A 21,935-nucleotide genomic window follows, 5' to 3' on the forward strand; every position below is an offset into this window, starting at 1 on the left:
AGTTTGGCGCAGGCTGGTGAGAGCAGGCTGAACGCTAACCTTGATGTGAGCAGGGGGGAGCCTGCGGGGCCACAGGTGAGGCAGGTGTCAGGGCACCCCTGCCAGGGTGTGTGCGCGCCTGTGTGTGTGTGTGTGTGTGTGTGTGTGTGTGTGTGTAGAGCTCATCTTGTCAGTTGTTTTTCACAATCGTCAGCTTGAAAAACCAAATGATGCCAAGTGAACTTTTCTTTGGTTCCAGAATAGAACACTAACCTGGATAAACCCCCCTCCCCCAGCCCCACTTTACAGAAAAACCAAAGGGCACAGATGACCTGCTCCAGTTCCCCAGGGAGGTAAGGAAAGGGGGGAACACTCAGATTCTGGGCAGGCACACTTGCTAGCACCCCGCTTGGTCAAAGTCGTTTTCTGGCCCCTCCTTTACGGCAGAATAAAGTATAAAGTTAACCATCTCAGCAGCATTTAGGTCTTTCCACTCTCACTCCAACCTCCCCTTTTCCGCAGAATGAGCCCAAGTGGGCAATTCACAGGCTCGCCTCCTGGGCCTGGCCCACACTGTCCCACCTCCCTCTGGGCCTCTCCAACTCCACCCGGCTTCAAGGCCCTTACGGAGGGAGGCCAGCCCTCCCTGATGGCTTCCTGCTCCTCCAGACCGGAAATGACACCCCCTCCCCTGGGCGCCCACGGACCTGGCCTGGGCCTTCTGGTCGCTCACCCTCCTCCCGTCCTGGACTTCAAGGCTGTGCCTGCACCTTCCTGGTCTCTGGGGTGGGGGTGTCACCGATGTGTCTGCACAATGGAGGGGTAAGATCCACCCCCGCAGGGTGGGGTGAGCAGAGGCAGTTCTTCCCCCAGCTGTGTGGGACTTGGGGGAAGACACGCTCCGGGGGCCCAGGTTCCCCCACCCCCATCAGAGGTTTCTGTGACCTTCTCACTGGTAACCGGTAATCGTGGTAACGGGTAACGGCAGCCTGGGGGCCACAGTGGCGGCTATCCCATCGGGAACGGTTTTCTCCCCGAGGCCCCTGCCCACCTTCTCCCTGTGCCCACTGGCTCTTCCTCCGTCTCCCTGCCTTCTTCTGCCCACATCTCAGGCCCTATTCAGCGCCTCTGCCTCTGCCTCCCTCCCTCCCACCTTTTGCTGTCTCTCACATTCTTCCCCTCAGGCTGCCTCACCTGCTGCCCCTCTGCTCCTCGTCTCCTCTCTGCCTGCCCTTCTGCTGCTGTGACTGTCCCTGTCTTTGCCTCTTTCTTTTGATCTAGAATATGGCAGTGTGGGAGTAACAGTGGGACAAGGGGGGCTGGGACTCCCACCAATCGGCTTCACTGGGCCCCCCAACCAAGCCCTACCTGTCCCAGGGCTGCCAGGAATGCTGGGGATGGAGGGGGCGGGGGCAGGCAGAAGGCCAAGGGTGAGGCTGCTCTGGGGAAGGTACATATTTCCCAGAGGCTCAGAGTCACACGGCAGCGGGACAGGTGTGCTACTGGCCCAGCAGGTTCTGCTGGGCAGGGCTGGCTGAGGGGAGGGCGAGGCCTCAGTTAGAAGAGCCGGCTCCCAAAGAGGGAGGGTGTTATTACCGGGGAGGGGTGGTGGGGGAGGGAGCTCCTGGGAGGTGTAGCAGGGACTCTGGGGGACATTCCACAGGGGGCTGGAGTGAGAAGTGCCACCCCATGGTAGGGACCCGAGGATTCCCCCTCAGCATGGCCGAGAGCACTTGGTACCCAAGACTGGTGTTGCCTGATGGGGGAGGAGGGGCGTATTTCTTACTCATCCTCCAGTGCTCAGCTCACAGGTTCCTTCTTCTAAGAGCCTAGCTTTTGAAGCCCCCGAATTAGCATTCTCCTATTCTGTTCTTCTTTGGTGCTTGTTCATTTGAAATTCTCTCTCTCTCTCTCTCTCTCTCTCTCTCTCTCTCTCTCTCTCTCTCTCTCTCTCTCCCCAGGTTTTATTGTCTCACTATCCCACTAGATTATAGGCTCCATGAGAGTGGGGAGCATGCTTTCACCATTCATGCCTGTGCCTGCTCCTGGTGCACGGTAGCTGCTAAGTAGACATTTTAGACATGTGTGATCACAAGGTCTGGGAGCAGATGCTGTGATTTGATCGTCTATTGATTTGTCCTGGAGCAGGTGCCAAGTGCAGGTAGTTTGTCTGGCCTGTCCCTGCTGAGCCCCCACTGGCTCATCCCATGGGGGAGAGGAGGGGTGGGGGAGGGAAAGTGGCCCCGGGTGTGAAGATGGAGGGGAGGGAAGGAAACCCCCCTGGGATCAAACCAGGTTACAGCAGAGCCCCAGCGCGGACATCGTAAGTGAATAATGGAGAGGGCTGATGCCTGATGACGCGCGGTGACCTTTTTTCTGTGCAGACTCTGTGCTGGTCACGTATTTGTGATTTCATTTCATCCAAGCTCTGCAGGGCAGGGGCTCCCGTTGCTACCTGGCAGCTGAGGAAACTGGCCCTGCTTGCGGAGATGAGGTCACTCTGTAAGGCCCCACAGCTCGTGCGTGCATGCCAGGGCCGAGGGGCGTCTGTCCCTTTGTCACACACTATCGGGCTGTCCTCACATTCCTTTCACAGCTGGAAGGGGAAAAAATACCAAGGGGTCCCCTGACTCAGAGTTCACTGAAGTAGTTACTCCCCTCGATTCAATGACAGTCTTCAGTGGACAAGGCGATCCATATAAAAACCCATGTCAATGGCACAGTCCTGAACTCACATTGTAATAATAACAACAGCGATGCAACCGGGATTGGTGTGCCTTTTGGTCACATGGTCAGCCCCACTGGCCTGGTGGGTCTTTCCACCACAACGGCTATTAGCCCATCTCTCACCCCATCACACATCACCAGGCCCATTCTCAACCCCAGGGCGGGACTCTGGTTTGTCTTGATGAAGCGTCCTATGTGAAGGGTTTCCTCATAGTTTAAAATTTGTTACACTCTTTCTGAATTTTGATTTTGTCATCCTCTATGAGCCATTGCTCACTTCTTTATCTTCAGCATTTTTATTCAAATCCTTCATTACCATCCCTCACACACGTTGGGCAATGAGCGCCAGGCACTCCTACATACATCGCCCCATTTGACCCTCCCAAGAACCCAGGGCACTGTGGTCCCATTTCACAGATGAGTAACCTAGGAGATGTGCCCAAGAGCCCAGATTGAGTGCCCATCTCCCTGCACCATCACTGCCTGGTGTAGTTTTTCCAGAAATCTACCTCTAGGATTACAGTGACCCTTAGCCACACAGGTCTCTGCTGTGTAGTGCACCAGCCACCAATGGGACTATCTATCTGACAGGAACTATCCATCATTCAATTCCTGTGATTCTGTGACTGCCAGAGGGAGAGAGGGATTGTGGGAAATATGTGTGTGTGCACACAAGGGCGCATGCGGTGTAGAAACGCCACTGTTCATTACTATTAATCCATTTTTATTATTGAACATCCACAGTCATTGTTTCAGTTATCACCAATCCTATATAATAAAAGACTAATGTGCAAATCGACAGAACGGCGGAACCACCTGTCGCTATGACATGCACTGACCACCAGGGGGCAGACGCTCAATGCAGGAGCTGCCTGCTGGTGGTCAGTGTGCTCCTACAGGGGGAGTGCTGCTCAGCCAGAAGCCAGGCTCACGGCTGGTGAGCGCAGCAGTGGCGGGAGCCTCTCCCGCCTCCACAGCAGCGCTAAGGATCTCCCGACTGATGGCTTAGGGGAGTGGGCCTAAGCCATCAGTAGGACATCCCCTGAGGTCTCCCAGACTGTGAGTGGGTGCAGTCCAGGCTGAGGGACCGCCCCCCCCCCAAGTGCATGAAACTTGTGCACCGGGCCTCTAGTATTCTTATGAATTCCAATCTGAAACTTTTATTCTTGTTTTTCATTAAAAGGCAAGTGTAGTCCTGACAGTTTGGCTCAGTGGATAGAGCGTCAGCCTGTGGACTGAAGGGTCCCAGGTTCGATTCCCATCAGGGGCATGTACCTTGGTTGCGGGCACATCCCCAGTAGGGGGTGTGCAGGAGGCAGCTGATCGAAGTTTCTCTCTCATCGGTGTTTCTGACTCTCTATCCCTCTCCCTTCCTCTCTGTAAAAAATCAATAAAATATATTAAAAGGCAAGTGTATCCTTGAACTCCATTCTTCTTGGCCCTCTCTCTCTTAGTCTTTTTACACACATGTAATGAGGTTGACATCTCAAGTGTGCATCTTCTGGGATTCTGGACAAATGACCTGGATATGGCCGCGGAATCCTACGAGTTAACTTGGACACACCAGCCTGGTGCTGAGCCAGGCACGTAGGAAATGGTGTTGTATTTCTATAGTTTCCAGAGATGACACGTAGAGGACTTTTCTGACTGGCTTGGCTTGTGGAGGGAGAACAGGGCTTTGTGATTTGTAGACTTCTGGTGTCAGGAAGTTAAAGGGATGTTGATGCTTAAAATCACAGACAATCTTGGTTTACATTCTGGTTCCAGTGAAGCCAAGGATACTTGTTCAACCCTCTTGGTTTGTTATTCTGTCCAGCTTAGGCCATGGTGAAATTCTCTGGGTTGCTATTTGAAGATGAAAGAAAAAACTTGCAAAATTACAAATAAGTGTGCAATACCCATATGAGCTCACACTGAGTAACGGCAACCATGTTGCCTTCTCTCAATGAAGTTTTCATCTGGAGGTGGGTGGGAATGAGGTGAGGGAGAGGACCCATAGGGAACCAGCATGAGGTGAGACGGAGCCCTAATAGCCATGGGCTGTGGACCTTCTCTGGGCTCTCTCTCTCTCTCTCTCTCTCTCTCTCTCTCTCTCTCTCTCTCCCTCTCTGTGTGTGTGTGTGTGTGTGTGTATGTGTGTCTGGAATGTTCTCCCCCACTCCCTCCATTTTTTTGCCTGGCCAATTTCTATTCATTCTTTAGCATGGACACACACACACACACTCCTGCAGCTGTTTGCGGGGTGTGGGGGTGGGAGGTGGCGTGGGGGGGGGGGGGGGGCAGGGGGAAGGTAGGTTAGGGAACAGCAGAACAGAACTGGAGTCCTGCCCTAACTTGGCCAGTAGGTGGTGCAGGTGAGCCAGCTCCCAGACCAGGGCTGGGAATGGGCAAGCCCTGGTGGGTGTTGGGTGGAGCAGCTTTGCCAGGGGTGATTGCCTGCACCTGCTGCATGAGGAGGCGGGATGTCCTTCTGGTGCACGTACAGGAAAGAGGGAGACATGGCTGGAGATGCCCACTTGCTGGGGCACTTGCTGCAGGAGTGGGCCAGGTGTTGGTGTCCTGGTACTTCTGCCCACAAAACTGCTCTGGGCACATCAGGATCCAGTGGCCAGGCAGCCTGTCCTGAGACGTGGAGGAGGAGGCATGCCCGCCTCCCAGATGAGCCCCGCACTGCCCGAGGACCAATCTCCCCTTGCTCTGAGTCAGCCTCTGCTCCCACACTCCTCACAGATATTGCTACATTTCACTCCCTTCCCCTCCCCACCCTCTTACCGTCAGCGAACACTGAGGCCCCCAGCAGGACCTCTCTCAGCTTCCTGCGACCTCACAACTGTTCCTGCGACCACATGCCCAGAGCTTTCTTCACATCAGCCTCAGCCGGTGATGAGCCCTCTTCTGTAAGGTGCACCTTTCTACCCCTTCCCTTGATCTCGTCCTGATTTTCACACCCCTTGGGGACCCCCCTTTTTAAAATCCTCACCTGAGGATATGTTTTTATTGACTTGTAGGGGAAGGGAGGGAGGGAGCGAGGGTGGGAGAGAAAGTGAGAGAGGGAGAGAGAGAGAGAGACAGAGAGAGAGAGAGAGAGAGAAACATCGATGTGAGAAATACCAATTGGTTGCCTCCCATATGCGTCCTGACCAGGGATCGAACCTGCAACCTAGGTATATGCCCTGATGAGGAACAAAACCCACAACCTTTTGGTGTACGGGATGAGACTCCAACTAACAGAGCCAGTTTGTGTGGGACCTTTGCGGTCATCGTAAAAAGTGATATTTCTGAGAGATCAGCCCTGGGATTAGACTGGTGTAATTTCAGCGTTTCCATTGAAATTTCACCTTGAGGGCAACAGAGAACCGGCAAGGGGCTGTCAGGTCCGATGTGTTTTTTTGTTTATTTGATGGATAGTTGGAACTGTATTCTGAAATCCAGGTCTGCAGAGTATACCAAGCTTTCCTGGGCAGAGAAAACCCAACTCCACAGGAACCGCGGGAAGGAAGGAACATGGTGTTCCTCGCCTTCCTCTTGCCTCTTTGGCTTCTTCTTATCACTCTCCTACCAGGTGCTCTTCCTCACCCGGAGCTCTGTCCTCATCTCTCTTCTCTGGTTCTCTGCTCCTTCGCTGATGATCTCATCCACCATCATAGTTTTAACTTCCCAGCTTGCAGGTCCTCCGTAGAGCTGCAGGTTCGTACAGGCAGTGGGCTGTGCAATGGCCATCCCGGCTCCCACAAGCCCAGCAGTGAATGTAGCTCCTTTTTCCAAAAGCCTTTCCCAAGCTGTAAAACTTCAGGTCACTCTTTCCTCCTCCTCTTCATCTACACCCAACGTAGGAGGCAGTATTGTCACTAGCTCAGTGCTTGTACTTCGAAGCCGGGTGGAACTGGGACCAAGTCTCAGTTCCCAGACCTGCAAAATGCACTATACAAATACACAACTTAAAAGGCTAGTGTGAAGGTTGAACGGGATAGTGCAGATGAAATGCCTAATATCAACCAAGAGCATTATAGGCCTCAACAATTATTCATTAAAATTTGCAAGCAATTAGCTGCAATTCTCTGGTTCTGATCTCAGCAATGGCTCCTGACTCTGGTCCCTTCCTTCCTTCCGCATGCTATGGCCTGACTGAATGTTGCCATCGTTTCTCACCCAAGTTCTTCATTAGTCACATTAGGCTCTTTATTTCTCGGACTGCTGAGAGTCTTTTATTTCATAATATAAAATTATATTTAATAGTATGTAATTGCTGGTTTCCACTAACACATTTTACTCTTAATATTATGGTATCTATAATAATAAAAGCATAATATGCTAATTAGACTGGACATCCTTCTGGACAACCTTCTGGATGAAGCCTGGGCCGCGAGGGAAGCCAGGGTCCCAGGTGCCAGAGGGAAGCCGGCGCCAGCAGCCAGTGAAAGGAAGGCCTACTCTTGCACGAATTTCGTGCATTGGGCCTCTAGTTTTCTTATAAGATCCAGTGGCTTCAGAAAGGTGACAGCCAAGAAGTGCCAATTAGGAGCCCAAAGTGGCCCAGCTTTGGGAGGGAGTGGGGGGAACATTCCAGACACACACACACACACACACACACACACACCAGAGAGAGAGAGAGAGAGAGAGAGAGAGAGAGAGAGAGAGAGCCCAGAGACGGTCCACAGCCCATGGCTATTAGGGCTCCGTCTCACCTCATGCTGGTTCCCTATGGGTCCTCTCCCTCACCTCATTCCCACTCACCTCCAGATGAAAACTTCATTGAGAGAAGGCAACATGGGTTGCCGTTACTCAGTGTGAGCTCATATGGGTATTGCACACTTATTTGTAATTTTGCAAGTTTTTTCTTTCATCTTCAAATAGCAACCCAGAGAATTTCACCATGGCCTAAGCTGGACAGAATAACAAACCAAGAGGGTTGAGCAAGTATCCTTGGCTCCACTGGAACCAGAATGTAAGGACACGGAGCAGGGACTGCAAACTCAAGCCTGCCTGACTTCAGTCAGTGCACTTCCCTGTAGTCTAATGTCCAGAGAATCTGGGACGGACCCTGTGCCCTTCTTTTGTGGAAACTATGATGGGATTCAGAGAATGCGGATCACCCACAAGGCAACCTGGGCAGCACTCAGGTTGCTCACTCAGGGAACGTTTTGGCCATGATCTCTCTCTCTCTCTCTCTCTCTCTCTCTCTCTCTCTCTCTCACACACACACACACACACACACACACACACACACACACACACACACACACCTGCAGCTGTTGTGGGGTGGAGGGCGGGGGAAGGTGGGTTAGGGAACAGCAGGGAACTTCACTCCAGTAATGTCAAACCTTGGGGTTGGAAAGGGCCAGAGGCTATGGATAAGGTGCAGTGCTGCTGCTTACCAGCAGGGGTCGGACGAGCCTGCCTGTGCTCACCTCATGTGGGATGCAGGTGGCACAGAGCACTCTTGAGTCAAGGACTCTCGGTAGGTTGAGATCACAAAGCACAACAGTGACTTCCTTCCATCTACACTGGGAGAGGCAAGAAAAGATTTATTCTGAGAGATTTCTAAGAGACTATGGCCCTGTCAACACCTTGATTTTTTTTTTTTTTTTTTTTTTTTACTTCTTGTCTCCAGAACTGTGAGAAAATAAATGTACGTGGTTTTAAGCCGTTCTGTTTGTGGTACTCTGTTACAGCAACCCTAGAAGCAAATACATATGCATGCCCTACGACCCAACGATTCTGCTAGGGTGGCCAGTAATAAGGTGCTGTCTCTGCAGTGTGTCAACGTCAGCCACAAAGAACATCTCCTCAGCCCCTTTCCATAGCCACCTGGATAAATCTATTCAGGGCCATGTCCCTGGCAGGGGTGAGGAGGCTGGAGTGCTGCTCTCCAAAAAGCCACATGCCTGCACGGAGGGTCTTCTTAGATGAGGAGGGGCAGGCAAGGAACTTCTCCAGGTTGTTTATGAAAGAGGCCTTGGAGAATCTCCTAAGCCACTTGGCATCCTTGAATTTTCTCTGCCCTGTGGGGGGGTCCTGCTTTCTCCATGGCATCCTTCAGGCCGAAGATGAAAGGGGAAGTGTCCCATGGGGGGTGGGGGGGGTGAAGGCATCAGTGTGGGGAGGCGGGGAGGAAGCCACAAGGACCAGGAGCCTCGCTGAAGGGGTGAATGGGTGGATAGAAGATGAAGCTCAAAATAGGAAAGGGAAGGTGACTCTCCACTGAGATTTGTATTTGAAGGTATGAGCCTGGGGTTGGGCTCAGGATTTGGAAGGTCTGAACGCTGAGACCTAGATTTGGGAGCGGAGCAGTGAGATTACGAGGACTAGGGCTGGAATGTGGAAGCAGGAATTGGAATGGAGTCAAGAAGGTCTGGTAGTTGATAGGGGGACATCTGGATTTGGGAGCCTCAGAATCTGGAATCTAATTTTATGGGGATGGTTGGGGTGGATTTAAAGTTTGAGTTTTGGAGAAATGTTACTCCGATGGCCAGAGTGACTCTGGGGACTCACTGTTTGAATTTGGCAGAGGGGCTCAGACTTGTGGGATGGTCTGTAACGGCTGAGATTTGGGGACCGAGGGCTACGACCTGGGGACTTCCCCATGCACCTCAGAGTTGGGGGACTTCAAGCTCAGTAGGACTTAGAGGCCAAGAGGGCAAAGGACACCTGGCAGGGAAAGTGACCACTTCGTGGAACCAGAAGGCAGTTGAATAGTCTGTGGGTTGGGAGAGATTGGAGGCGAGAGTAGGCAGAGTCCCCATGTGGATAAAGAACAGGGTTGCAGGGCAAGGGGTACCCTGCCTTCCAGAAAAGCGTAGGCCACCATTTTTCTAGTATTCATAAAACTTTAACACATTTTTATTAAATTCTCTTGTAGGTATAGCTTATAATACCCACCTCCCAATTGGAAATTTGAGCTAAAAGTTAGTAGATTTGGAGATATAGGGGAAAGATCAAGAAAGTTTAACACCTGTTTAATAGAACTTCTAGAAGCAATGAAAGGTGGGAAAACTAAATGAAGACATAATAGAAGAAAATTTTGTTGAGCTGAATAAAGATATGAGTCTTCAGTTTGAATGGGCCTATCAGATGTTAATGATAATAATAAAAAGACCAATACCTAGACAAATCCATATAAAATGTCAGAACTCCCAAGACAAACTAAGACTACAGAATGCTTTCTGAAAGAGCAGTTTATCTACAAAGCAGTTCTTGGAGGGAAATATAAAGACTTAAATGGTTGCATTAGGAAAAAAGTAAGATTGAAAATAATGAAACCAGCTATATAACTTAAGTCTAAAAAGGAACAACAGAATAAACCTAAATAAGAGGCAAATGATAAAGAGAACAAACATTATTGAAATAAAAAACAAAGTTATGAGAGAAGATCTAAAAATGCCTGAAGTTGGTTCTTAGAAATGACCAATAAAATAGACTAATCTTCAGAAGATAAATTTTTTAAAAAGGCATATATATATATATATATATATATATATATATGACTATTAGGGATGAAAAGAAATATACTTAAAGATGCAGCAAAGATTAAAACAGTAAATGGGGATATTATGAACAACCTTAGATCAACAAGTATAAAAACAATAAAATGGAAAATATTCTGAGAAAAATGTAAATATTCAAAACAGAATTAAGAATAGACATTTTGAATGGTTATATAACCAAAGAATTTAAACTCTTCCCATGAAACAAAACATCAAGCTCAGTTTTACTTGCAAATTCTACTAGTGTTCCAGAAATAGACTTTTCTAGGTGTATAAAAATTCTTAGAGTATAAAAGGACAGGTTCACATGCCAATGCATTTTGTAAAGCTGTCTGTTATCCTTGACACCAAAACCAGAAATGGATAGTAAAATAAAGAAAAACTGCAAACGAATATCTCTTATGTATACAGACGCAAAATACTAAATAAAATTATTAACCTGAATCCAAAAATGCATAAGAACGATGTAAAATAACTTGAATTTCACTCTAGGAATGCAAAGTCGATTCAACATGGAAAAAAATATATTAATATAACTCACTCCATTCATAGATTAGAGAACAAACTCCATGGGGTCACCTCAGTTTTCAACCACCATATAAAAACTCTTAGCAACCTAATAAAAGAAGGAAAATTTAAAGACATTTACATATTTTTTTAAAATATATTTTATTGATTTTTTTTTTGCAGAGAGGAAGGGAGAGGGACAGAGAGTCAGAAACATCGATCAGCTGCCTCCTGCACACTCCCTACTGGGGATGTGCCTGCAACCAAGGTACATGCCCTTGACCAGAATCGAACCTGGGACCCTTGAGTCCGCAGGCCGACGCTCTATCCACTGAGCCAAACTGTTTAGGGCCTTAAAGACATTTAAAAGTCCAATGCAGTGGTTGGACTATTCGGTCTTTAAATACATACTTGTTTTGATCTCCATAAAGAACTGTTGTCAAATGATGAAAATGGTAGTGGCGGTAAATGAAAGAGCTGGGGAGAGATGATTTGTCTTTCTGTCTCAAGCCGTGATGGGTAGGAAGCACGCCTTTGTTTATTCATGTAGCAGGTGATCTGCATTGAGTAAATCAATACATTGGCATCTCCTTATGGCAGATAGAATCAGGATGTGACATCGGGCCTAGACAGTTCCTGACCTGGCTGATGCTCTCAATCTCTTTTGATGTTCTGTGTTCGGTCACCGATAAGAGTAACGGTATCTGCTTTCTTGTTAAGTGTTAGGCGTCCTGTGTTTCCCCATGACCTCTCCCGTCCTGGTGTTGAACATCTCATACACTTAGGCTGTGTTTTCCTAGGTTGATGAAGCTCCTTCAAGGCAGCAGGAAACGGCTCCTTTACCTCTTGTCCCTACAAGTGCCTAGGAACAGTCTTACTCACTGAGGAGGCTCCTAAGCATCTGACACAAGGACCCCTTCTCCTGTCAGTCTGGGTAGCATAAGCTCGGTGGCCCTAACGTACAGCCGCCCGGCTTTCAGACCTTGCAGAGTAGGCTCTGGACTGCGAGAGAGCATCTGCCCAGGGCAGCCCTGTCTTTAAAAACCATTGAGCTCACCCTGACCAGTTTGGCTCAGTGGATAGAGCGACGGCCTGCGGACTGAAAGGGTCCCAGGTTCGATTCCGGTCAAGGGCATGTACCTTGGTTGCGGGCACATCCCCAGTGGGAGGTGTGCAGGAGGCAGCTGATCAATGTTTCTCTCTCGCATCGATGTTTCTAACTCTCTATCCCTCTTCCCTTCCTCTCTGTAAAAAATCAATAAAATATATTTAAAAAGAAAAATATGATTTTAAAAAAAATCATTGAGCTCGATGAGAAGACTCGTGGTGGCTACTCAATGCACAGGCGCTGTTTATTGACATCTTTCCCCAAGATAGCTGTGTTTGGGGAGCACTTGGCGATCTTAAGCCCCAAATCAGAGTTCATCTCTTTGGCTGCCAGGCATTCTTCCCACCCCTGGTGACTCCCATCTCCCCACCCGCCCTCTCCCCAGTAGAATAAATGTATGGGTTGCATGAAGGTACACCTATGGGTGAGGGAATGGAAGAAAAGAGAGGAGAGGAACAGAATGAATGAACTTGGAAGCGACAAAGACTCGTGGATACCCAGAAATTATCGTGATCAGCAAATTTATTGGCCGAGGAGGCACTGGGGGTGGGAGGTAGGTGTACAGGAGCCGAGGAGGAAAACCGCAGAACAAGATACAGCACGAGTGTTCACTGGCTCCTCCCGGGGGCGTTCAAACGCGAAGGATGTGGAACCTCAGGGCACTGTCAGGAGAACACTAAGCCCATCGGCGCCCGCGAAGAACACCTCCAGCTCCCGCGCCTCCGTGGCGTCCCGCGGGCCTTATTTGCAGGGCCAGGTAGGCGCCTGCTTCTGCTGGGTCTGGTGGCAGACGGGGACGCACTTGGAGCCCCCGGAGCCGCCCCCGCCCCCGGAGGAGCCGCCGCCGCAGCTGGAGCCGCCGCCGCCCCCAGAGGAGCCGCCGCCGCAGCTGGAGCCGCCGCCGCCCCCAGAGCCGCCGCCACAGCCAGAGCCGCCGCCGCCCCCACCGCCGGAGTAGCAGCCGCCCCCGGAGGAGCCGCCTCCGCAGCCGCCGCCGCCGCCGCCAGACGACCCCCCGCCGTAGCACTGCTGGGGCTCGCAACAGATCTGGGTGGTCTGCTGGGAGGAGTAGCCGCCAGAGGAGCCCCCGCCGCAGCCGCCGCCGCCGCCGGAGTAACCTCCGCCACCGGAGTAACCGCCGTCCCCGCAGCCGCCGCCGCCGCCGCCGCCACCGGAGGAGCCGCCCCCGCAGCCACCGCCGCCGGAGGAGCCGCCTCCGTAGCTCTGGCAGATCTGCTGGCCGGAGCCGCCGCCGCCGCCGGAGTAACCTCCGCCACCGGAGTAGCCGCCGCCCCCGCAGCCGCCGCCGCCGCCGGAGGAGCCGCCCCCGCAGCCGCCGCCGCCGGAGGAGCCGCCTCCGCAGCTCTGGTAGATCTGGCCGCCGCCGCCGGAGTAGCCACCGCAGCTGGAGCCTCCACCGCCGCCGGACGAGCCCCCGCCGCAGCTGGAGCCTCCACCGCCGCCGGACGAGCCCCCGCCGCAGCTGGAGCCTCCACCGCCGCCCCCGTAGTACTTGACGCCGCCTCCGGAGCCGCCGCCGCAGCCGCCAGAGCTGCCGCCGCCGCCGCCGGAGTAGCCGCCGCCGCAGCCAGAGCCGCCGCCGCCGCTGGAGTAGCTGCCGCCGCAGCCAGAGCCGCCGCCGCCGCTGGAGTAGCCGCAGCTAGAGCCGCCGCCGCCGCCGCCCCCGGAGTATTTGATGCCCCCTCCGGAGCCGCCGCCGCCGCCGCAGCCACCGGAGCTGCCGCCGCCGCCGGAGTAGCCGCCACCGCAGCTGGAGCCGCCGCCGCCGGAGCCGCCGCCCCCGTAATACTTGATGCCGCCTCCGGAGCCGCCTCCACTGCCACCGCCGCAGCCCCCGGAGCTGCCGCCGCCGCCGGAGTAGCCGCCACCGCCGGAGTAGCCGCCGCCGCAGCCAGAGCCTCCGCCGCCGGAGCCGCCGCCCCCGGAATACTTGATGCCGCCTCCGGAGCCGCCGCCGCAGCCCCCGGAACCGCCTCCACCGCCACCGCCGCAGCCACCGGAGCTGCCGCCGCCGCCGCCGCAGCCGCCAGAGCCGCCGCCGCCGCTGCCGCCGCCGCCGCTATAGCAGCCGCCGCCGCCGCCGCCGCCGCCGGAGGATTTCCCGCAGAACACGGGGGGCTGGGGGGTGGGCTGCTTTTTCTGAGACATCTTCTCTGAGGTGGAAGGAAACCCTGGAAGGAGAGCAGAGAGCTTTATGGACCAGTGGCGAGAGGATGAAGGAGAGGAGGCAGCTGTAGACATGGCAACCCATCACCCTAGAGCAGCATGCCTGGTCGGGCTTCATGCTCTCCTTGTTCAGGTCCCCGAGAGCTCTCGGCTGGGATTCCTAGGACTGGTGCTCTTTAGAAAAGAGTTGCGTCCTCTCTTTTTTTCCAAGCTCTACCCATATAGCTTAGTTAGTGGTGCCCATTTTTCTCTCGCCAGCTCTGCCTCTGGCCTCTTGTGTGATTTTGGAGCAAAGGGCCCACACTCTCTCCTCTTTCCTCACTTCCTGTAAAGTGAGAGGTTGGAGTACTCCTGATTCAATGAGTGCAAATAGAAGAATACACACAAACCTTCACGTAAGGTGGGGGTTTTACTCATCCCCTGCACAACAAAGGGTTTGCCAGAAAATCAGAAAGCTGCTGTAGCGGAGGGAGCATCGGCCCATACATCAGAAGGCCGCTGTAACATGTTCTCTGCAAAAACGTTTAGTTCAAGCTCTTGGTCTCTCCCACTGAGCTTGGCCATGATCCGGGACAGGTATCCGAAAGGGGAGGCTCCCCCGTGATCCTGCCTGGACTCCTTTGGTCTTTTGGATCCCCATCTCTCACCCGATGCGTCACCCACCGCCTTTACCACTTGCTAAGTCCAACCTTGGTCTAGGGGACTGGACTAGGAGGAAGTTGGAGCCCTGCATCTCACAAGTCATTTCCCCCTCAGGACGTCTCTCTCTGTACAACAAGCTTTGGGGTTCCGATGGCTCCTAAAATCTCTCCCATCAGCAGCATTCTCTGACTCCTTCTCCCTTCTACTCCTGGAGAGCAGGCTCCGCCTCTCCTGACAACCCAGTCCCAGGCCTTCTGGGACAGTCTCTACTGTAAGAGTGTCTCCCTGTGCCCAGCACCACGCCTGGCCCCTACAGGGGGTGCCTGAGAGATAGGAGACCGTCTTGCTTTGTGAAGTTTACATTCTGGCCAGAAGACAAGACACACCATCTCCACAGCATCCGCCCAGCCGCCCCCTTTCTTTCCTGCCTGAATCCCCTCTAAGCACGAATGCAGTTGGGAAGCCAGAGGTCCAGCAGCTCCCAAGGCAAAGAGGGACCTTGCCTGTCCCTCCCCTGCTCTGGCCTCTGCAGGCCTGGGCCAGACCCGCTGAAAAGACCAGGGCCAGTAAACCCACACTTACCCAAAGGAAGGTGAGTGAGGAGAGGGAGATGCTGGCTGTGTGAAGAGCACTGGAGCTCCTGAGGTTTTATACTCTAGCCACATGTGACTCATCTATTGATCGGGGCCAGTCTCTTGTGTTTGACCTGTTACGTGACCCACGGTTGCCGCCCCACCCCCCTGTGATTGCAAGCATTCATGAAGATTTTGGCATTCTTGAAATGGGCAGCCTGGTGTGTGACTGGCCCCTTTTTCTGACGCAACTGGGCGGCAGGCTGGGCAGGGGGACGGCCAGCCAGCGTGGATGACTGACATTGTTTTCCAGTCCTCTGGCCCCGGGTGCATGCCGTAACCAGAGGGCCATGCTGGAGGAGTATGTCCCTGACTTGACTCTTGAGATGGCCTGAGGGAATCACACTGGAGATTTCAGTCCTTGGCCCAAGGAGCGGGACCTTTCAAATCCCACAGTCTGGCCTCTGATCCCATTGCTAGGAAATCTTCGTAACTCTAAAGAGAGCTTGCTCCTCCTTTGACAGATGTTTCTCCCCCAGAGTCTCATGTGCTTTGCTGAGATGTTTGTGTCTTGCCCCCTAGCTTGAGAGAGTGAATGAAACCCTTGCACCCAATTCGGGGTTGTACACCGTGGATACTGCTGTAACTAATGGGATACGGGTGGCTACTTTGATTTGTTCCTGGGACAGCAGGTGTCTGTGGAAATGGATAATCGAGACTGACTTTCCTTGCCGAGGAGCCGGCTAGGGATCCACCATGTGGTCCCTTTGGCTTTGGTGTCCTGTGGACTTGTGTGGCAACAATGACCTCAGCCTAAGAGACAGCCATGGAATGAATAAACTTGGGGTTAGGTGTCTGGGTTTAGGTGCTCCCTTTGGTACTTGCCCGCTGTGTCACCTTGACAAAGCCACAGCACCTTACCTGGTGCCTATACACAGGAGACTCTGAGTCAGTATTTGCTGGCTGTTGAATGAACAAGCTCAGTTACCTTGCACATCAGATAGGAATAGTAGTAACACCTGTTTCATAGGCTTGTCAAGAGAGAATAGTTTTGTGCAAAGTGCAGAGGTGATGCTGTTTCTTTTTATCGTTTTCTCCCGTAACAGCACATTCTGACCTCTAACGTGGACTACCCTTGGACCCCACGGTCAGGAGGGAGTCCATGGATGACTGGAGGCAAGCTCTTCTCTAGGAAAATAAAACTTTCCTGTTGACCCTGGGCCAGTACCATCCCCTCTGTGTATGCAGAACAGCATGCTCCCCCTTCTTTCATCACTGGAACTCAATTGCTATTGTTTAAGATGCCACATTTGAACTTTGTTCCACCCAGCCGTGTGTTGTAATGGCATCTCCAATAATAAATTGATGCTTAATTAAGGTGGAGTTTTAATGAAGCAGATGATCCTGATTAGGCTGTGACCTTTAGAAACTGGTGGCACTCGTTTTAGTGTGGACAGCATGAGCCCTGGTGAACACGGGGACTCCCTCCTTAGAGGGTGGCCAGGAGGGAGATGGGAGGGTCTGTTGAAAAGGCAGGTTTCTCCGTGTGGAGCTGAAGCACATGGAGATTTGGGAGGGAAACAGCTGCCCGATAGATGGTTGCCATGGGTACGAAACAGTTTTTTCAGTCGGGCTGTACTGGAGAGAGGAGCCTGTGGGGACCAGGGTTCTAGTGCTCTCTGTGGGTCCATGTTGTCCCTCGGGGTGTCTTTAGCTCTCAGGGAAATGTAAGGAAAAGGATAGTCAGCAGTGCGTGCTTGAGAAGGAAACCCTTTCATTCTGAAATCATGGCCTTCCTACCTTTATTTGTTATTAAAATATCATTTCTTTTATTTTTTTAAATATGTTTTATTGGATTTTTTACCGAGAGGAAGGGAGAGGGATAGAGAGTTAGAAACATCAATGGGAGAGAAACATCGATCAGCTGCCTCTGCACACCTCCTACTGGGGATGTGCCCGCAACCAAGGTACATGCCCTTGACTGGAATTGAACCTGGGACCCTTCAGTCCGCAGGCCGATGCTATCCACTAAACAATGTGATAGGAAATTGTAGTTGTTTCTTTCATGTCCTTGTCAAAATGAAAATTTGGCTGTCATATATTAGTTATTAACTATATATATATATATATATATATATATATATATATATATATATATATATATATATATATATATATATATATATATTTTATTTTTTGAGGGGGATGTTACTTTTCTATGAAATTGCAAAGTTCGGGCACTTCCAGTGCAGGTGACCTCAAAGAGCTAATAATCTTCAAATTACCCATGCTAATTTGGAGGATTTATGTTCTAAGGAAGATATGTGTTGTTTTTTCATTCTGTCAGGTTGAAGAGCCCAATGCTTTTTCATGAGTGTAGCCAACACCAGTGTACTGGGCCTACGTTAAGCATCAGGGAAGAGGCCGAAGGCTTTCAAAGCTGTGCATGGACCTCCTTGGTAGATTTGGGTAGGGGGTAACTCCTTGTGTGCCTCTGCCACCCTACAGAGCATATAAGAAAAACCTAACTAGTCCACTTACTTTGTTAACTTGCAGAAGAAGCGGATGCAACATAGTGCCGAGAGCAGTGCCGGATCCTGCGGCTCTCAGCCTGAGTTAACCTTGCCTGGGGTGTGACTACATGACCCCGCTTCCCCATTTTACCCTCTGGACCAGAAGTCCCAATGGGCCATCTATGGGGACAGCAACTGGTGATCTCATTGCAGCACATCAGTGAGGAAATGATGGAAGTTTGTAGAATTACTACACTTAGGTATTTGAAGTTTTGTAAGACTTGGCATGCCAGGCTTTTAAGATGTATGGCCTTTAGACATGTAACCTTTCAATGTGCTTGCGGCATGTCTGAGATCTGCAGCCTGACAGATGAGGACACGATTCCTGCCTGGACATGTGTCCTTAGAGGGGACAGCCGTAAAGCAGATGTTTCACAGAGCCCAGTGCGGTGCGAGGCATTAATAGGATTTGAAGTGGATTCTTGCAACCCATTGGCTAACAGCCCTGGTTTGAGGGAGACATGGTCACTGTGTCCAGGCAATCCTCCAAATGAGGAGCGATTACAACGTTTAAGTCTGGGGACCCTCAATCTGATAGAAGCCCACTCATCACAGTCTTTGAGTATCTAAAGCTATGCATGAATGCTCACAAAGTCTTAACTGAGGGAAAAATGGCAACAGGTGCTTTGTAAAGAAAAATGAACACAGGGCAGGTGAAGAGTCTGGAAGCCTGATAGCATCGTTTATTTCTCTTAGACTCTGGACGGGGGAGGTACCTCAGACCTCGGCACCCTGTCGGCTCCCTGTCTCTCCTCTCTCCAGCCCTCCTGGGTGAGCAGTTTGAAGAGGTGGCTGACTCTGGTTGCTAAGTGGAGAGAACAGCTTAGAGGTCTGGGAGAAGGCCAGGTCCTGAGTGGCTCACAGCTCTGGAACTCCTTCCCCAGGAAGCTTCCGGAGGTTCATCCCACCCCCTGGTCCCATCTCCCTGGCCACTTTCCCTCTCCAAGACCTTAAGGAACGAGTGTACTGGTTCCAGCCTGCAAGTTACACACCCAAGTAGCCTTGTCCCCTTTTTCAAGTTACAACTGTCCTTGAGAGGATGGTCCTCATTGGTTCCTTACTCTGCATCCTAAGTTTCATAGAGTGTATAGCCCCTGGGGCTTTACCAGAACGTATGGACCCTTGAGACCCTTCCAGGTTCTCCTGTGGCTCTTTGCATGGAGGAGGACCACAGCTGAGTGGTTCGTGGGTTCCCACCGGGCTTGTGGGCTAGCATGCAGGGTGAGCAGTGCCCCTGGGACGTGCTGGCCTGGCTCAGATGCTTCCCGTGTGGACAGACTCTCAGTTCATGGACTGCTGTCACATGTGTGTCTCGTTCATTCCTCACAACAGTCCTGTGTGCTCAGTGATAGTATATCCTCATTTCCCAAACGAGAAGCGGCTCATAGAGGCTAATGGGATTCTCAAATTCCCACAGCCGTGAGGTGGCAAAGCCAGGATTGAGACTCAGATCTTCTGATCTTAAACTTTGCATTCTTTGCAAGCGCTATGTAGCTCTTCTTTTTAGGTCAGTATTAGGCGGAATGAAGGGATGATGCGCAGTCCGGCTCCCCTCCATGCCCTCTGGGAGACAGGGAACAATTTGCTCTCATGGGTGCTCCCAGCTCCTTAGGGACCATTCCATGCACTGGTAGACTCAGGAGCTGGAAGGACATGCAGAGAGCATCCAATCAAGCCCAATATTTGCAAAGATAGATGAAGAACTCAGGGCCCAGACAGGCTAAACTACCTCCCGAAGCTAAGGCTGAACCAGGATCTCGGCTCCCCCTCCCCCAGCACCTCCTCCTCCCCCCTCCCTCCCCGAGAGATCCACTGTAGATTCAGGGTGTGACTTTCTGCTTTCTCCTGACAAGAGTGCTTCCAGTGTTGGCAGTGAGACCAGGGAGTAGTTAAAAATGACAGTAAAAGTTTTTATTGATGAGCTGGGCCTGGGCGCTCTAGCCTCTGGGCCTGGAAGTGAATTGCTGATTTCACAAGGCCCTTTCACAGATGGGCAACTTCGGGGAGCCTGAGGGCTCAGGACCGACCTCCTGAGCTCATATGCAAACTTGACCAACAGGGAGGAGCAGTGAGCAGCCCTTGTGGACCCCAGTCCCGCTCTTGGTCAGGCAGGGTCTCCTGAGGTCTCGCGGGACTGTGTGCAGCGTGGTCCAAGAATGTTGGCTCCTTGACCAGCCAGTCCTTGACCAGCCTGTCTGACCAGCCAGTCCTTGACCAGCCAGTCCACTGAATTCCAGGGGTGGCTAATCCATTCTGTTTTAATTGGATCCTGAGGCAATGGAATCTGGAAATCAATGTGACAGAAGAAAAAGCACAAGCACGTTAAACCCATAGCCTTTTAGGCTCTTTGGCTTAAAGCTTTAACAGAGATAACTAGCATCAACTTGCTTCTCCTTTGCTGGGGTCACTGACAAGCAAGATAAGTGCCCTTTCCATTTTGGTTTCAAACCCAATTATTTTTTAAAGATATAAATGCCTTTAATGATGGAGGTAATTACAACTGATCGAAGCCTGGACTTCTCTTAATATGTAAAATGGGTTACACAAAAGGAGTAAAAATGCCACCGAATCTCCGTACAACACCGTAATGTTCACTCTCTTCTATCTCTGATGTTCACAACGTTTTCCCCCTTTTCTTACATTTTTGTTCTCTCTTCTCACACAAACACCCGTGGAATGCTTTCACTTTTCTTCTTAATTCATTTTCTTCCTCCCACTGTGGCCCTCTTGGGGAAAAAAGGAAGAAACTGAGATGAGCACATTCAATTATTACAGGCTTCCTAGTAGGAATATCTGTTTCGAAGGAGGTAGATATCAAAAATTTACCACAGCATTTGATAGTGGTCCAGCAAAATAAATAAATAAATAAATAAAATAAAATGAAAAGTAGTCTAAAAATTTTTAGACAGTTATCATCCCTGTAGTCATGACCTTTGGGTCACAAGTCAACTTTGATCCTTAAGTGCTGCGTTCGGGAATCCCCCTGAGGCTGCTGTGGGCTGTGGTGTGACTCCTCTCTCGCCCACAGGCGGTGGTGTCTAGGATTTACTACTGAAAACCAGAATCTGGGTCCAGCCTCTGTCTTGACCAGTAACCCTTGTTCCTCCGACTTGCTGGTTATCCTTCATTCTTCAAACGATACTCCTTATTTCAATAGCTGAACTTGTGGAAGTTAGCTGGATGACTTGGGACAAATCTTCCCACTGCTTAAAAGGGTGGAAACAATCATGATTTGGTTGCGAGGTCTTCATTGACTTCCTTTGGGTTCATCCATGTGCTCAGAGACTTCCGAGATGATGGCCGGTGAAGCCACTGCCCAAATATGGAACAGATTTCTAGAACCTTCCCTTCTGGCTAAAAGGGCCATCCAGGCAAGATCGGAGCCTGTCTAAATCTTCATATTCCTATCTAACTCAGGGCTGGGCCTTCGCATGAATATTTGCTAAATATTTGTTGATTAGCCAAAGAGATGATGAGAATTTAGTCTCATATCCAAGGACAAATGTAATCTGAGTTAGTTTTCCATGGCAAGTAGCTTAAATACATTGTCCACGGCAAACTGCTCGCCCTGTCCACCCCCATCTTTCACCCAAAGTGCCTGATTCTCCCACTGTCTCTGCTTCCTATTTTTCAGAGAATCTCTTGGATCATGGCTTTCCAGAGACCCTGTCCTTCTACGGCCCAGTGGTCAGCTTTCTGGAGGGACCTGAAGCAGCACCAGAGAGGGGGGTGAGGGGGCTGTGAGGTTTGCTAGTCTCCTGTGTGTTCTGTATGGTAGGGATCAGAATCTCCTCTCTTCTGAGAAGGTTTGGGATCCTGTTGTGCTCTAAACCCAGCCCTAGCGCCGATGACCTGCGAGCTTGGGCAAGGCAAGGTCTCCCAGGCCTCAATTTCTTCACCTGTTAAGGCCATCTGACTTACTCCCGCCAGGTTTCCTTTGGGCCCCTCCTCCCATGGCCCCTCTCTGAGCAGAGGAGGGAGAGATGAGGAGGGGCAGAGGCAGTGACAAGGAAGGGATGACAAGATGGGATGACAAGACCATGAGCTGCTGGGCAAGAGCACAGAGAGACTCATCCTCCCCAGGCACCAACCTCCGGTTCAAATCAGGGGCCTCAGGGGGGTTTCTCTCTCCAAGTGGACTCCTGGCCAGAGCTGA

At 51.4% G+C, this 21,935-nt stretch overlaps 1 protein-coding gene across 1 annotated transcript; it reads right to left on the reverse strand.

The window, feature by feature from the left end:
* Positions 1-12,324: 12,324 nt before the first annotated feature.
* LORICRIN (loricrin cornified envelope precursor protein) lies at positions 12,325-15,238 on the reverse strand. Its single transcript, XM_054711587.1, has 2 exons — positions 15,217-15,238; positions 12,325-13,997 (listed from the first exon to the last, which is right to left on the reverse strand). The coding sequence occupies exon 2, from the start codon at positions 13,972-13,974 to the stop codon at positions 12,547-12,549; it is 1,428 nt and encodes a 475-aa protein (XP_054567562.1). The 5' UTR covers positions 13,975-13,997; positions 15,217-15,238; the 3' UTR covers positions 12,325-12,546.
* Positions 15,239-21,935: the final 6,697 nt, after the last annotated feature.

Source organism: Eptesicus fuscus, chromosome 22 (assembly GCF_027574615.1).
Source record: "Eptesicus fuscus isolate TK198812 chromosome 22, DD_ASM_mEF_20220401, whole genome shotgun sequence".
NCBI classification, from domain to species: Eukaryota; Metazoa; Chordata; class Mammalia; order Chiroptera; family Vespertilionidae; genus Eptesicus; species Eptesicus fuscus.

What these genes read in the sequence shown, in the direction of transcription:
- LORICRIN (XM_054711587.1), bottom strand. Translation starts at nt 13,974, where the DNA reads ATGTCTCAGAAAAAGCAGCCCACCCCCCAGCCCCCCGTGTTCTGCGGG.